At 49.7% G+C, this 16,553-nt stretch overlaps 1 protein-coding gene across 1 annotated transcript in view; it reads right to left on the bottom strand.

Annotated features, from left to right (window-relative positions):
• Window positions 1-16,166, bottom strand: part of CUBN (cubilin) — a 77,774-nt gene extending 61,608 nt beyond the window's left edge. The window contains exons 1-11 of the mRNA XM_076060173.1: window positions 15,971-16,166; window positions 13,446-13,575; window positions 11,795-11,884; window positions 10,370-10,408; window positions 9,887-9,988; window positions 8,592-8,695; window positions 7,690-7,816; window positions 6,949-7,123; window positions 4,605-4,736; window positions 3,679-3,774; window positions 265-386 (exon numbers count right to left, since the gene is read on the bottom strand). Coding sequence (XP_075916288.1) covers window positions 265-386; window positions 3,679-3,774; window positions 4,605-4,736; window positions 6,949-7,123; window positions 7,690-7,816; window positions 8,592-8,695; window positions 9,887-9,988; window positions 10,370-10,408; window positions 11,795-11,884; window positions 13,446-13,575; window positions 15,971-16,110 — 1,257 coding nt within the window. The 5' untranslated portion in view covers window positions 16,111-16,166. The remainder of the gene's footprint in view (window positions 1-264; window positions 387-3,678; window positions 3,775-4,604; window positions 4,737-6,948; window positions 7,124-7,689; window positions 7,817-8,591; window positions 8,696-9,886; window positions 9,989-10,369; window positions 10,409-11,794; window positions 11,885-13,445; window positions 13,576-15,970) is intronic.
• Window positions 16,167-16,553: the final 387 nt, after the last annotated feature.

The following is a 16,553-nucleotide window of genomic DNA, read 5'->3' as shown; positions in this document are numbered from 1 at the left end:
CGACTCACAGGCAGCAGTGAGACAGACGTGGACGACTGTGGACCGGTTTCGTCCTTATTAAGACTCATCGGTACACTAGAGTCACTAATGTTCACAGCTGCAAAGTTGCCCTCTGGGAACCATGTATGTGGTGTTCCCACTACCACACTACGGGGCCCATTAGCGAGGCTAATACCGACAAAATGCTCACAACGTGAACGTGCCGTGCGTCGTGCCGTGCGTCGTGCCGTGCGTCACGAGCGCCACGGTCGAGACGGAACTCACAATGCAGTGGCCGTGCACGCAGGGGTTGGGGTTGCAGTTGCCACTGCTCGCCACGCAGCCGTTGGGGCCGTAGCCGTTCCCAAAGTAGCCGGGCGGACACGTGCAGATGGGCAGAGAGCTGCCTGTAACGGCATCGTGATGGGAACAGCGCATGGGGAGGTGGGAGAGGTGCGGAGGGGGGGGTGACACGCGAGATGCAGGATCGAGGTGCGTCCAGTTGAAGCGTAGTTGGTTTAAGCCACGGAAGCGAGTAGCGCGCGCGTTCTCGATTGCGTGAGCGGTTCTGATCGGGGTCGACATTCGGTGCCCGATTAGCATGGCTGGTTACGTACGGTGCGAAAAAAGTTCAACATCCATCCATTAAAAAACGTGTTGTTATCACAGCGGTCATCGGCAGTGCAGGGGTCGCGTTCTCTATCCCCACGTCTGTCTCTCTAAACTTCCTCGCTCTCAGCCGGAAAAGCCCTCTGTACCAGCGTGGACGGCACCCTCCTGTTCACCTTCTGAAGCGATCGCTCGTCACCGTGGCGTGCGCGATGACCACCACCACCACGTGACTTTTCTTTCGTGTTGTGCGCGCTGCATTGAGCGCCACAGCGCGTGGATTTATAGCGTTTATTTGTGTTGCTGGTGACTTTGTGTGTTTCATATCGGTATCGCCTCCAGTGCTGTTGCTGCTGGCGGCAATAAAAGTTATTTAAAAGTCAAAGTCTCCGCGTGTGTTTGTCCGTGTATTTTTACTGATCTGCAAAGTTGCACTCCTCATTTATATTTGTCCCCCTCCCTTCACTCCCCCCCCTTTACAACTCCGCATCGTTGGCACTCGTCTCAATCGCCCACCGCTCGCGATCATGCCGAGCTGCGGCTGAGCTGCAGTTGTGTATGAACCACGAGTGGCGCTCACAAGAAGCTGCATTACACCTCTCAACATCAAGGAGACAGCTTCACAACACCCTGCCCCCCCCCCGTATTATGCTGAGTCACAATAAACAAAACATCGGAACCCCTCGGCACAGGCGTTACGCTGGCTCAAAGTGTCCGATGCTTTGTAAATCTTTAACCAACGTGGATCCCAACATTCTTCTCCCCGTGCAAGCGCAATGCAAATGACCGAACACCAAAATTAAAGTTGCGAATGCAAAAAAAAGACACTTGAAACCCTTTTTACCCGTTCTCATTTGGAATTCATGGCACGGTGTTCACCCCGGGTGGTGCGTGCGTGTCAGCGAGCGCTGATCGCGTTGTTGTCGGCATTAGCCAAGATCGCGTCGCTCCCGTCAATAATGTCGCGTTCTGTGCGGGCGCTTGAGAATGTTTTGAAAGCGCTCAGATGGCCCGTATCCAAGGGGCCTCTGTTTGTGTGTCTGTGTGTCCGTGTCTGTGTGTCCGTGTGTCAGTGTCTGTGTGTCCGTGTGTGTGTGTGTGTGCGTGTTTGTCTGTGTTTGTGTGTCGTTCGAGTGTCCGTCTATCTGTGCGTTTTGTTATGTAACGAGGAAGAGTCGTGCACCGGGCTCGTAACATGAATGACACTATTTAAAATGAAAGTATGATTATTCTTAACGAGCACATTGCGCTATAAACCTGGTGACCTGACTTCAATTCTCGGCCTTGGCTAACATCGGTGGCGAGAGATATCCCAAGTGATAACTGAACCGATACTGGGCTCTCGCCACCGAGGCCGACTCGGCCTTAGTAATCACTGACGAGAGAGACAAAGGCAGTCGGCTTTACTGCTGAGCACACCAGCACCTCGTAGGCCGTGCAAGCCTTGACAAGCTTCTCGCTCGCAGCACTTTCCCCAATGTTCGATGGGGCTACATGAGGCGTCTTTGCCCTTGCGATGCATTCTGGACTTAATTTGAACACAGCGAATGGTCTACGAGCATTTCCCTCACTGCGGCACGCTCACCAGGGCAGACACGCGATGTTCTGTATTCGCCCTGAGAGCGTGAGACACCTGGGCATGAGCCCAGGTGACCCACGTGTTTAGCCAAACGCTGACTCATGCCAGCCACTAAGTGGGAACACGAGACACACATTCTATTTGCTAGACCAGGGGTCAGCAACAAAACTGACATGAGCCATTTTTTGCGAATTCGGTGCGAGACCAATTTCAATCTAGATTTGAAGTTTTCGTGACTGCAGGGATCCAATTTCAATTTCCAGGTGATATTTTTGGACATTTCACGTAAACTGTGCTCTCATTAAGCAAATGGAACAAATCTAATGTGCTGCTACTTTTGCAACGTGAAGGCATACCAATTTATATTAAAATCCTTACATTTCTTCTTCTTCATTTGTGCGATTGTCAAATCAGTCGTTGGATTGGCTGCTTTTAAAAATGCGCAGCTCAGTTTTTTTTCCAGTTACCCGCTCATCATCAATTCAGGATTTTTCAAAGTCCGCAGCAATAGCTGACATCAGACGGATTCATGAGTAACCCCATTGTGGTAAATCATCTCCCACGGCGCAGCTCATCACCAGCGAGCAAACATTTTGGGGGGGTCGTAAAATGCAAAGCCATTTTGATGGAAACTCCTGCACACCGCCCCCCACCCCCTCGCAACTCCTGCTACGGTGTCTACGATTCTGACACCAACCTGCTCATGATAAATTGAGACAAAGATCGCAGCAATGTCTCCGCTGGGCTCTTGGCTGCATCGGTGCGCAATTTTTTTCGTCGTCGGCGTTTTTTTTTCAAGCTGATTTATACACACGCGGCTACCTATTGATGCGCTGCTGACTCAAGCGACACTCTGCTGAATGGGAGTCACACTGACCTGGCAGCGGTGACCGGCTGATCCTGACGAAATCCAAATTCGCTTATCGGTACGTCCGGGGAACAGATAATGCGCTCTTAAGTGCAACGCGTGCCACTCGCGAGCACTTTAATGAGAGCCGCTTTTTTTTGTTAATCACCGGACTTTGGTGGAATGAATCGGGCATCGATCCCTCGATTGGCGTCGACTCTTTAAGCCCGCGAGAACTGCGTCAAATTGCATGCGGAAGAATCAATGCGTTGGTTAGTCGTACGCGTTGTGCTTAATGGGTTCACGTCATCCCCGCGGCCGATCGATTCCAGAACGAAATCGAAAAAAAAACGCGAATCTGAATCAAGACAATCAATGGCACTCCGGAGGGCGAGATGATCCGCCAACAGCTGCACGGAAGGCGCCAGATCACGGGTGCAAACCATCGCACGTGGCTCAAAGTGCACTTCAGAATCCTGCGTTATTTAAAAAAAAAATGGCCTTTGCAGCTCAATCACGTGTGCTTTTTGGCTTAATTTCGGTGCCAGTGCACGCGTGCGTACGCTTCAGAATGTAGGGTCTCCCGCGGCCGCTTGTAATTATCGTGTGTTTCTCGGGCCATCTTCAGGCGCCGGCGAGTCGCGTGCGGGCGAGCGCGGCTCACCTGGCACGGCGGTGCAGGTGGCGAGCGAGTAGCAGCCGCCGTTGTTGATGGAGCACACCTCCACGGCCGTGCACGTTCGCCCGTCGCCCTCGTAGCCTGCGCCCCCACGAGAGCGCGCACACACGCGCACACAAAGATAAAAAAAGATCCCCCGTGTAGCCTTTAACAGACTGTAGGGGCAAGTGCTGTTAGCGAGCACCTATGAAGGCCGGAACGGTACACGAGGGGGTGGGTGGCCAGCGCCACGCCCGACCGCCTTTGTCTCCCTAGTGGCAATGTTTACACACCGCACCAGGTACTCATTTGAGGCTGAGTCGACCTAGGGGAGGCCCGGGACCGGTTCAGATAATCGTCACTGGTGTTGGCCGTGAGCGGGAATCGAACCCGGGTCGCCAGGTTCATAGCGCAGCGCGCTAACCGCTACACTACCGCTACACTATCACACACACACGCACGCACACGCACACACACGCACGCACACGCACGCGCACACACGCACGCGCACACACGCGGCCTCTCCGTCGCGTCGTGCCGCACGCACCCCGAGGAACCGCTGCCCCCAGCTGTCTTGCGCTCCCGTTGCCACCGTTTAAATCGTCGTAATTAAGTATCGATTGACGCGGCGTGGCTTTGCGTGCGCGAGCGGTGGGTTTCGGCAACTCGGTTTGAATTCCTCGCCACGGCTAGCACCGGTTGCACCTCCTCTAAGTTGACTCAGCCTCCAATGATAATTGGGCAAGGTGTGCAAATAGACGCACTTGGGACACAAAGGCAGCCGGGCGCTGTTTGCGGCCACGCCAATTCTTGCGTATTATGCCACACTCAATACGTACAATACTCGGCGATGGCACTTTTCGCCAGCGGTTCGCGAGGCTCTTTGGGGATTGTGTGTGTGCGTGTGTGTTGCCGCTGTGGTGTGTACCTACCGGAGGGGCAGGGCCCACAGTGGTACGAGCCCATGGTGTTGAGACACTGCACGGGTGGCACCGTGGAGCACCCCCCGTTCCCCGTCGCGCACTCATTCACATCCGTGCAGCTGTAGCCGTTCCCCTGCCAGCCTGCATCCTCGCACCAAGAGGCAAATCACCGTCACGTTTAAAACAAATCAACATTCATACCAACGATGGCACCCTAACGACTTAAAAAAAAAAAAAATCGTTCTCATTTTTATTCCAATCGTGCCGTGGGTGTCGTGTGATGAGATGGAGAGTCCCATTGGGAAGGATCGCAGAGCAGCACCGCGCTCACTGCCGCGGCGGTGAGATGTTAACTACCTCGCCCGGTATACAGGAGGTCGTGGGTTTGATCTCAACCCTAACGCCTGCTGCTGTGTATTTGGAGTTTGCATGTTCTCCCCGTGGTCGCGTGGATTTTTTCGCGGGTTCTCCGGTTTTTCCCCTCCACGTTTAGAATCAACGCGCGTTTGGAGTATTTGGACGCTATAAATGTCCACGAAAATAAGCTCTATAGCTCAGTGGGCCTTACCTGGTAAAATAAACAAAAGGTTTAGTTTAGCTTCAGTGCGAAGGAAATATCTCGGAATAACGTGAGAACCAAATGTTCCTTACCTCTCATCAACACAAGAGGGGGCTCACTGTGCCACTGGGCCTGCTGCAATTCATTGCTAAATGACTGTTTCGTGTAAGCTGTTGGGATGTGTCGGGATGTACTTTTGTATGAAAGTCAACATATATACATGTTTTTACTTAGTAAACATATATAGCGCTGTGTGAATGACAGTACTCCGTCTCATCACAATGTAGGCCGAAATTTTTAAGAACGCTGGCGGTGTTGATGAATGACGTTGCTATAATTGTAACTTTCCCCTTGCAAAATTAATGAATTAAGCACTTCCTTTGCAACCATTAAGTAGTAACCTACTTAGATTTGTCATCATTATAGTTTAATACTGTAACGCATTGGATTGTCCTACGAGATACGGTGGGGAGTGGTAGGTAGGGTAGCGTGTAGCTGTTAGTGCTATCCTGCGCTACGAACCCGGCGACCCGGGTTCGATTCCCATTCACGGACTACACCAGCTACGATTGTTCCTAACCGGTACCTGGGCCTCCCCTACGTCGACTCAGCCTCAAATGAGTACCCGGTGCGGTGTTAACATCGCCACTGGGGAGACAAAGGCGGTCGGGCGTGGTGCTGGCCACCCACCCCCACGTGTGCTTCACGGCTCCTCGGATTACTCCAGTCTAAATAAGGATTCTGATAGGTGCTACAAGTATAAGAATAGGCAATAAAGCAGGTGTCAAGATATCTTTGTGCTGTTCGCTTATTTGGCGTCCTCTGATCTAACACTGTCTGAGACGAGGCTCTAAAGAAAGCTGTCTCGGGTGTGGATCAATCAGTTTCAAAGACGATGCATCATCACATACTACTGGAGCATGTTATGTTCGCATGTTCATCACAAACAAAGGTGGTTAATGCAGATATGATTCCTTGCAAAAAGTTTCTGTTTGGTGTTTTAACATTTTAACATAACTGTTTTATTGCCAGAAAGGGATGCAACCTATTCTTAGTTTTGATACTGGCAAGAGAGGTCCCATGATGGTGCTACAGTACTCGCTAATAGTGCCCCAACAGTCTCTTAAGGCTATACGGAGTGGGGGGGGGGTCCTTGTCTGTGTGTGCGTCAGGGGGAGCGGTGGTGTAGCGGTTAGCACTACGCTGCGCTACGAACCTGGCCACCCGGGTTCGATTCCCTCTCACGGCCAACACCAGGAACGATTATCTAAACCGGTTCTGAGCCTCCCCTAGGTCGACTCAGCCTCAAATAATTATCCGGTGCGTGTGTAAACATCGCCACTGGGGAGACAAAAGCGGTCGGGCGTGGTGTTGGCCACCCACCCCCTCGTGTACCGTTCCGGCCTTCATAGGTGCTCGCTAACAGCACTTGTCCCTACAGTCTGTTAAGGCTATACGGGGGGATCTTTATCTGTGTGTGTGTCAGGACCTGAACGTGCACCTAGCCTGGCACAAGCGCCGAGGCGACGTCACCGCCACTTAGTGGGCGAACGGCGGTTGTTGTTGTTGGTGTGTTGTTGTTGGTGTGTTGTTGTTGTTGGTGTGTTGTTGTTGTTGGTGTGTGTGTGTCGTTGTTGTTGGTGTGTTGTTGTTGGTGTGTTGTTGTTGGTGTGTTGTTGTTGGTGTGTTGTTGTTGTTGTTGGTGTGTTGTTGTTGTTGGTGTGTTGTTGTTGTTGGTGTGTGTGTGTCGTTGTTGTTGGTGTGTGTGCGCGCGCGCCAGGGTTTGTCGCACACCGCTGGGGCAGGCCCCGCAGTAGAAGGAGCCCACGGTGTTGAAGCAGCTGACGGGAGGGTTGGAGGAGCAGGGCGGGATGGGCTGCGCACACTCGTCCAGGTCGGCGCTGCACGCGGGGCCCCCCCCCGCGCCGGGCTGCGTGTAGCCGCTCTCGCAGATGCACTCGAACCGGGGCTGGAGGGAGGGGGGGGTCGCCAGGGGTTGGTGGGACCGGTGAGGGACGGGGGGGGGGGGTACGAGGCGCGTGGACAGAGCCGGAATGGTTTGGGGGGCGGGGCGGGGCGGGGCATGTCCGGCCTTTCCGCGTGTGCTCGCTCACAGCACTTGCCCTAAACAGTCTGTTAAGGCTAGACGGGGGATCTTTGTCTGTGTACAGTCAGCGAGCTGCGCGAGGGACCTGGCGACCCGAGGTGGGTTCCCCGCTCACGGCCGACGCCAGCGACGAATATTCGAACCGTTACCTGGGCCTCCCCTAGGTCAACTCAGCCTCAAAATGAGTACCCGGTGCGGTGTGTAGTAAACAACGCCACTGGGGAAACAAAGGCGGTCGGGCGTGGTGCTGGCCACCCACCCCCTCGTGCGCCGTGCCGGCTTTTATAGGCGCTCTCTAACAGCACTTGCCCCTACAGTCAGTTACAGGCTACACGGGGGGATCTTTGTCTGTGTGCGCAAGTAAGTCTGTGCGTGTGTGAGTCTCTGTGTGTGTGAGTCTGAGTCTCTGTGTGTGTCCGTGTGGCTACCTCGTTGGGGTTGATCCTGACGCCATCTACACACACGCCGTGCACACACAGCGCCTGCGAGCCGGCCTGGCAGTCGTCGAACTTGGTGACGCAGTGAGGACCCGTGAACTCGGGCGTGCAGGTACAGCTGCGGTGAGGGTTCCAGGTGAGGGTGAGTGGAGAGCAAGGGGGGGTGGGGTGAGTGTAGAGCAGGTTTAGGTTTGAATGCATACCACGAAGAGCAGAACAATGGGTAGTAGGTGTTACCTACCGACTAGTGACAGGGGTTATTCTTAATCAGAATAGAAATATTTTTTTCGAGAATCGGAATATTTGTTTTTACTGGAGCAATCCGATCAGCGATGAAGCTCTCTTTTTGTCAGATGTCCAGTCGGTCACAGATGTCCAGCAGGTCTCAGCATGGCGTTTGCTTATGTGCTTAAGCAACTCATAATCACCTACCATATCAAACATTCAAAGGGCACTCCCAGTGGCAGCTGACCCCTGTGTGGCACAAGGTGACTCAGCACTGGCCCGCAAGTTGACATCAGTTTGCCAGTAGTTTGGTGAAGATTTATATGCGTAATCCCAATCCATTTATTTTCGGTTACATTTTGGAACCTGATCAATTTGGACCACCACGCCGTTACGCAATGGCTCACGGGTTTCAAATCACGTCAAGGGATGTCTAACATCCTCGATTAAGCGGATTGTGGTGAGCACACCCGCAGTATTAACCAGCGCGTCCTGCCGGATTCGAACCGGCGAACGTCTGCGACAAACGGCATCACCCCAATTGCACTGCAATCGTACCACGCATCTCTCTGCACTGCCATCCATTCGTCTGCCTCGGTTTGGAGGAGATACGAGGCCCCGGAGAGGTTTTGAGGCACGGATTATAATCGAGTGGCGTGAGACATCACCTGTAGGTCCCGGGGGTGTTGTGACAGGTGCCTCCGTTCTGACACCCCATGGGTGTGCCGGTGTAGATCTGACACTCGTTCACGTCCTCATTGCACCGCGTGCCCTGCGGCGTGAACGCAATTGGTAAGCGCCTTCACAGCCTGGCTATACCATCGCATGTATGCATGTATGTATTCGATGTACGTTAAACTTATTTCGCACCGTATGTAGCCAACCGTGCTCATCGGAGGTGCGGGGAAAGGACGACAAACTAGACACGGAAAGCGGTTCTAAAAGAGATGACATTTCTATCTGGATTTAAAAGTGCGTAGCTCCAGTGGTTTCTCTAATATCGGAAGGAAGAGCGTTCCAGACGGCCGCAGAAACGCATCGCAGGAAGTGCTGTCGGTCGTTCGTGAGAAGTTCTCTGGCTGGAATGTAAACCTGACAGCATGGTTCGTGGCAGAGCCAGAAGCATCGCCGTCATTATTAGCACTTTTGTCGTTTTTGAGAAAATATCTTCTTCCTTTCTAATAAACAAGTCTCCCTTGAAAATGGAAGAAAAGTGCGACTGAGCCACCACTTACAACGATGTTAATTATTCCATTTCAAGTGTAACGCAGTTCCTGTTTTTATTATTAATAATGAATTAAATCGTCTCCACGCTCTCTATGCAACTTACGTGTATAATACACACCTTTATAAAGTCTCTCAACTAAGTTGAGCAATGGGTTATTTCTCATATCGATTGGTGGCCGTAAGCCAATTGTGGTAATTCCACATTAATATGGCAGGGCCCAATAGACTGTCTAGAAAACAACCACTATTGACATTCCACCAATTGATATTAATTTTATACAGGCAGTGTCGACTCCTGACTCGCATTAGAACTTGTTTACTTATAAGTAAAGCGCTGTACCCAAGTTCCACCAGCCCTAACACAATCACATACACGCGTGTAACATGAAACGTTTGGCGCAACGGATTGTGGCTCATTAAAAAAAACTAAAATCCGCTGGGCTGTCAGGTGACCAGCAGATGGCACTGCAGCAAGACGGGTTCATGAACCCATATGTGCGGACCTTTGTGTGTAATCCTCTCGTACGCATGGTGGGGGTTTCCCACATACTCTCATTTTGAATCTACCAGGAAGCCACTCTTTAAAAAACACGAAGCCCAAACAGTCGCAATGCAGGACCTTCCTGATAGAGAGTGTGGATTGACTAAAAAGGCCATCATCATTGTTACTCATAAATCACACAGTATCGCTGTATCGCGTGCTCTCGATAGCCAAGCGAGCACTTCACGATCCCACCTTCCAGTTGCTGGGGCACACGCAGTAGAAGGACTTGTACAGGTTGATGCAGTGCGCCCCGTTCGCGCAGGGGCTGGAGCCGCACGCCGTGAGGCCCACGTCCTGCGGGGTTGAGTGGGGCGCGTGGGGCACAGCGCAGGGTGAGGGACTCGTGGCACGAGCGAGTAGCCCATGGGCCAGAGCGGATATTGGGCAATCGTCGTAGAGGATTCGTTTGTGCGGATAATATGAGCGAATCGCTTGATGACCCCAAATAAATTAAAACGGTTAACACGTAATAATTCACCGTTAATGGCCACATCAAAGGCATTGGGATGATAACAACTAGGTCACCTATTCCGGTACTGACGAAGTGAAATACTTGGTCTGGGCTCATGAAGCAGAGTAGCATCAGTTAAACTCTAACAACATTCTGCAATTGGCAGCCAGGGTGGATCACCCACGTCCCAGTTCTCCGACGAGCGAAGGACTTAACTCTCTCACCTGCTCAATCGTGGTCACCTTGCCATTCAGGGTTTCTATCTGTGGATTAAAGGCAGAGAGGAGAAGGTTGCTGCTGGACACGACCACATTTGCCAATGTGATTTGTAACTTTGATTCTTACCCGTGAATCAATAGCTCCATTTTAACGCGTTCTGTTTTACGTGTGATCTGGGACTGTTTTTGTTGTTGATTTGCTGCCTTTCCCAAGCCTGCATTTAGTGTTGAGAAATCTACATGAATTGATGTAATTATGCAATGGGAACTTTTAAAATAATGTACAGTATGTTCATTGTATTCATTCATAGTGATTTGCTCACTTTTCCTATATTTTGCACTCGTAGAGGTTTTTTGGTAATGTTTGTTTAAAATTTCTGACCCGCCCCTATTACACTATCATCGGATTTATCCAGGATAAATCAAAATTCTGATTCTGTTGTGTTATTTGTATGTCTTTTTTGTGTATCTTTCAGTTGTGTTCACCTTGATATGGATGCGTTTGGTTCGATCAATGGGCAAATGTGTATTCAGTCCAATGTATTATTTAACACGTAGGCTTTCGCGACCAATATCATCAATAATACAGGGGTTTTTTTTGGGTTAGATCGCGTAAATATATAAATGTGTCGTTAAACCCGTCACCACCCGACACAGCCAATCAGAACATGCCAATATGAATACTAGCACAGCACACCGGTGTGTTGGAGAGCAAAGCCACAGCATTTACAATCAGAGTGCAATCTGGTACTCAGATTGCAAATGTTCTGTTTACGTGACGAACCTTACTTATTGGCTGCGTGGTGTCGTGGCGGGTTTAACGGCACTTTGTATATATACGCGATCTCACCCAAAGAAAACTGATTATCAATTCATTATTGTTTAAATACGATACTTTAATATTTCCTGCTGTCAGATAAACACGTATTTTTCAATTCTGCTGACGTCATACGTGTCACAATAATTGAGGATCAATCTCATCGTGAATTTGGTATTATTTTATTGAAAAATAAAGATGATTACAACTCATAACATTCAAATATTATTAAACGTAACCAAATACAATCGTATACACACAGAGATTGTGTGGCACTCCTATTTACAGCTCTGAGCCAGTGAAGGAAATTCCACACTCCCTATGGTGTGTATGCATCTATCCATAAGGTAATCACTGTTGACTTTCCACATGTTGGTGATAACATTTTTTTGTTTACCAATTCATCAGGGACGAAGGTCTAAGTTGACCCCCAAATCGAGATTAAGATGTGAACTCCAATTTAAATTCAAGCGTCGTGAGCGCTCCGTCGCCCAGGTCGGATGTGAGCGAATACACCGGGGCAACGTGATCGCTGTTAATGGTTGACGTGTGTGCCACGTGCTCCGTCGGTGGTCACGTGTGGGCGCGTGGCACTCTCTCTCTCTCTCACTCACCTTGACGTCCAGCTGGTGGAGCGCTGCCGTCACATTAACGCCCGTCGCTCCGGCCTTCAGGTCGACGATGTCTTTCTGGTTGGTCCGCACCTGCCAGAACGGGCGGCAAGAGTGGGGAGATGCGTCACTGAAGGCGCCACGGTGGTGAGATGTTAACTGCCTCGCCTATATACAGGAGGTCGTACGTTCAATGCCAACCCTGGCGCTTGCTGTATATTTGGAGTTTGCGTGGTCACGTGGATTTTTCTCCGGGCACTTCCCGTTTTTCCCTCCACACTAAGAATCGAGGTGCTTTTAGAGTACTTGGCTGCTCTAAATGGCCACGTGACAAGCCACTTCGTTGAGCTATCATTTCTGTATGATACTACACTTCGTTGAGCTATCATTCGTGGCCAGGTCGCTTCTGTGAAAAAAGATATATAGCTCAGTGGGCGTTATTACCTGGTAAAATAATAATAATAATAATAAAAAGGTTTTAGTTTTGTTTAGTGTGTCCTATTGCGGCTGCTTTAAAGTAAACATTCAATCGAGATATCATTCTCTCTTGCTGCCTGTATTTGCATGGTCAGCGAGACGGGAGATTCAGAGGGCATACGGGGTCCCCGTGGTGTTCGTCGTGAGCTTTCATCTAAAACATCTGGTGAGCCTGAAATTAAATGTTTAACATGCTCACCCTCTGCTGATGAGACTCCGAGAGTCAAAACCCGCCCATGATGAAATATCTGAAAATATTGAGCTCAAAAGCTATCGGGTCCTTAGGCCGATGGACTGAATTTGTATTTTATTTCATACACGCTGGAACAGATGCTCGTCTGTTTATTTACTATGTACACAGTATAGGTGTACAATATATATTCCATGTGCCAACATAGTACACACATACATTTATTTGTAACACAATTGTCAATGTATATGTGATTACGGGATGCAACGTGGGTTTAAGGCAGCTGTCCCACCACCGTGGTTTGAATCTCAGTTCAATCAGGACCGGCTCCGATCTGCGTAGCGCGCGGATTATAACATCGATGACGACTGGCATGACAAAAAAAAAAGCTCGTTGAACATGAAGCTCATTATTTCCCCATGGCTTCGCGACGTCTACTGGCTTCTCGGAGTCGCTGCGCATTACGCCTACACGGCGCACGGCTGATGAAACCTCACTCTGGTTTGCGTTGCACGCGACCTCTTCAGCACACGGGATGTGCACGGAGCAGAGCACGCGCGACGCGCCCCGATCTTGTCAAATCTCCGAAGCCACGCGGGGGATCACCCTGCATGGTGCTCGGCTGGGCGACCACCACGCACGTTCAGGTTGCCATAGGGGCTACGGGTATACGTGGTCGGCGGCAGTGGGCAGTGCAGAAGCATCCATTGCTGTACCGTACTTCGATGCTCTGGCATCTACACCCCCTACCTTCACCAACCTGCACTGACCAACGTAATGGTCCTTCCCCCCCGCGCCTCCGATTAGCACGGTTGGCTACGTACGGCGTGAAAGAAGTTCCGCATACGTGCAAACAACCGCCGACACTATGTCGTTGGGCCCTCATCCAGCAGTGTATTGACAGCGCGGCTGAGGGCAAGGGCCCCAAAAAACCCTGCTCTCTTCCCCACCGCTGAGCCCAGTCCGTGACCCCAGTCGCGTCGTCACCTGTGTCAGAGACTCGGAGAGGCTGATATCCCCGATCCGCACTTCCCCTCCGGTCCCCGTACGGAACTCGATGGCTTTGCCATTGCCCGTGTGGAACACGAGCTGTCCACTCTCCGTCGAGACGCGAGGCCTACGCATTGCACGTTCATCATCGTCAGCATCGTCATCATCATCATCACTGGCATCTTCCTACAACACCGTCAGAAGCAATATAAGCGGCCGGTTTCATCAGCATCAGCATCAGCCGGATCAGCATTGCATCATCTACACCAGAATTTGAATCATCATCATCGTCATCATCAGCAGTAGCAACAGAAGCTGCATCACCAACATCTTCATCATCATATGTACCACTATTATCTGCATTATCACAATCATCACCTTCAAGACCACTATTTTCATTCACACGGACATAATTTAAACCACTGCCACTGGAATTCATGTTAATTTCTGGCATCACCAGTCCTAATATTATCATCATCATGACCATTGACATTTACACTACTATCATCAAAATTATCATGATCATCACTAGCATCACAACCATCATCAATGGTATCACCACCATCACCACCATCACTAACGTAGTCATCAATGTCATCACCAGCACCATGTTGATTGCCACCATCAATATTATGTCGTAACTATATCCACGATCAGCACCATCAGCAATGGCATTACTGCCATCATTGCCACCGTTATAATCATCATCATCATCAATATCACCTCCATAATGATGACGATTATTCCAGGTTCATCGTCAAATGCACAATTATCATGTCCACCATCAATAGCGGACATCATCGCCAGCATTACAACCTCCATCACTGCAGTTATCACTTCTATACTTATTTCCGCTGTCATCGTCATTTTCACTGCTGTAGCCATCACTGTGACTCCTATTATGATCATTGGCGTAGTTGATGTTTGTTAAATACCGTGTACAATGCATCTGTTGCCATTAGGGCTATCAGCTGATCCTGACATTGACATATTAACCCGTTCCAGTGTAGCTAAGACCTGTTGTTCTTATCCGCGCAGACTACGGTATTGCGATTAATAATTTATTTGTTTTAGTTTGCAAACGTGTTTTTTGTTTATTCTGCCGACCAGAATGTTTTCACCTAATTATTTTCACCAGGTACTGCTCCTGGATATCCTTGATAAATCATGATACGGGCTCTCCTTGATCCACCAGAAGTCGATAACACAACAATATACAACCCGACAAAAACATGAAATGTGTTAAAAGAAATTCTAGAATGTAGAAATAAAACGCAACACCGCAAAGATACTGTCTCCCTGCTCCAGTAAGACGTCAGGAGGCGTTCACCTGCATCTGCCACTGAGCCAGCGAGGATAATTATTACCGAAAGCCACGTAGAATATGAGAATTCCACATTCCCATGGCGAAGGACAACGATGACTGTTGATTTCCCACAATGCAGTGCCTGTTTTATCGATATCAGAAAGGTAACTCACATTTGTTCGATTCTGAGTTAAGTGCTCTGACTTATCTTCTTTGGTTCTTTCGGTAAAGTGACGTAGAATGAGAATAAAATAATAAATTGATAAAATAAAATAACACAATAAAATTCTCACGACGTTTCGGCCACAACACAAGCGGCCTTCATGTTGTGGCCGAAACGTCGTGAGAATTTTATTGTGTTATTTTATTTTATCAATTTATTATTTTATTCTCATTCTACGTGACTTTACCGAAAGAACCAAAGAAGATGAATCCTTGCAGTCACGAAAGCTTTAAATCGAAATGCTCTGACTTAGTTAAGAAGCAAATGAATCCTTCTTATCAGCTACTTTCACTTGAGGCATGTAACGTTGGATTGTTGCATCGACTACATTCGAGTCTTACACTATCATGGTACATGCAAATAATTGAGTATTCACGAATCTCTTATTTTCAAGTGATGTAAATTATTAATGACATGCTGATGTTCACTGAGGACAATCAAACAAATTGGACAACGGAAGCAGTACGATCAAACAGAGCAAACGAGGCAAGCGGCTCATCGAGACAAGAATATCCTGAATCTAATAATGTCAAAATAATAGAATGTCAAAAGAAATATAAAAATTCTTCGAGTCCGCTGTGTCGGGGATGAATCATGTCACGGCTAATGCATTGCACAGGACACACGAACGTTCACAGTTCATACATCACAGCACAATCGAATACAATTTAGATTCATAGGCGTTCAAAATGCGCCTGCATCTCAAGACGATTGGCACGTAGGTTTGAGGAAGTGTTGCTTTATGATAGGAAATCCTAGAGGGCATATTCGACAGTCGAGATAGCAAAATATGCAACGTACGGGGCGAAAGAAGTTCAACATACAAAGAATTTAGAGACTGGACGTCAAGAGAGGGAGAGTCTCAGCAGCGCAGAGGGCCACACAGAGAGAGAGAGAGCCTCCAGGCGGCGCAGCTGTAGGAACGACAGCGCAAGTACTGAGCACGTTTATCTCCCCTCCACCCCCCGTTGTCCCATCAGCTGTTGTCCTCACTGGTCGCTGGAGATGTCTCTCCTCTGCCGACTCTTCTCTGCCGAGGTGGTCCCTTGAGCCAGGGCCGCGCACAGCAGTAGGAGGACGCACATAGAGGCCCGGAGCCCCACGGGGCCGCCACAGCCTTCTGCTCTCGCCATAGTGTGCAACGGCAGGGCAGGTTTCCAATCACGGGCTATTTATTAGATTTTGGTAGAAGCAACCTTTGTATCCCACCTTGTTCATACCCCCCCCCCCCACCATCCCTGCCAGCGCCCCGAGTTCAACCCCCCTAGCAAAAGTATAATGGTTGAGTTAAACATAAGGAGGGGAGAGGGTTATCAATTCGTTTCTGTCTTCCCCCACCCACATCCCCGCTCCACCCCGACTTCACAAGGGCTTTGGTGGTCTCTCGTTTCTATCCTGTCGCCGCCGCCTTCACCAACTCCGCTGACTCGGTAGCGCTAAAGGTCACGGGGGTGAGCAAGGTGGCACGTGTCCCACGTTCTGGCACGCGCCGGGCGGGCTCTTTTCTGTAATCTCCTTTTAATATTCCACCACGTTGCTAACCACTTTTACGGCCCTTAAAAGAAGACACCGGTCA

The sequence above is a fragment of the Petromyzon marinus genome, chromosome 4, assembly GCF_048934315.1.
Source record: "Petromyzon marinus isolate PM22_M1 ecotype Great Lakes invasive population chromosome 4, UKy_Petmar_22M1.pri1.0, whole genome shotgun sequence".
Classification (NCBI taxonomy): domain Eukaryota; kingdom Metazoa; phylum Chordata; class Hyperoartia; order Petromyzontiformes; family Petromyzontidae; genus Petromyzon; species Petromyzon marinus.
Note: the sequence above shows the minus strand (reverse complement) of the source record. Positions and strands in the feature narration are given on the sequence as shown.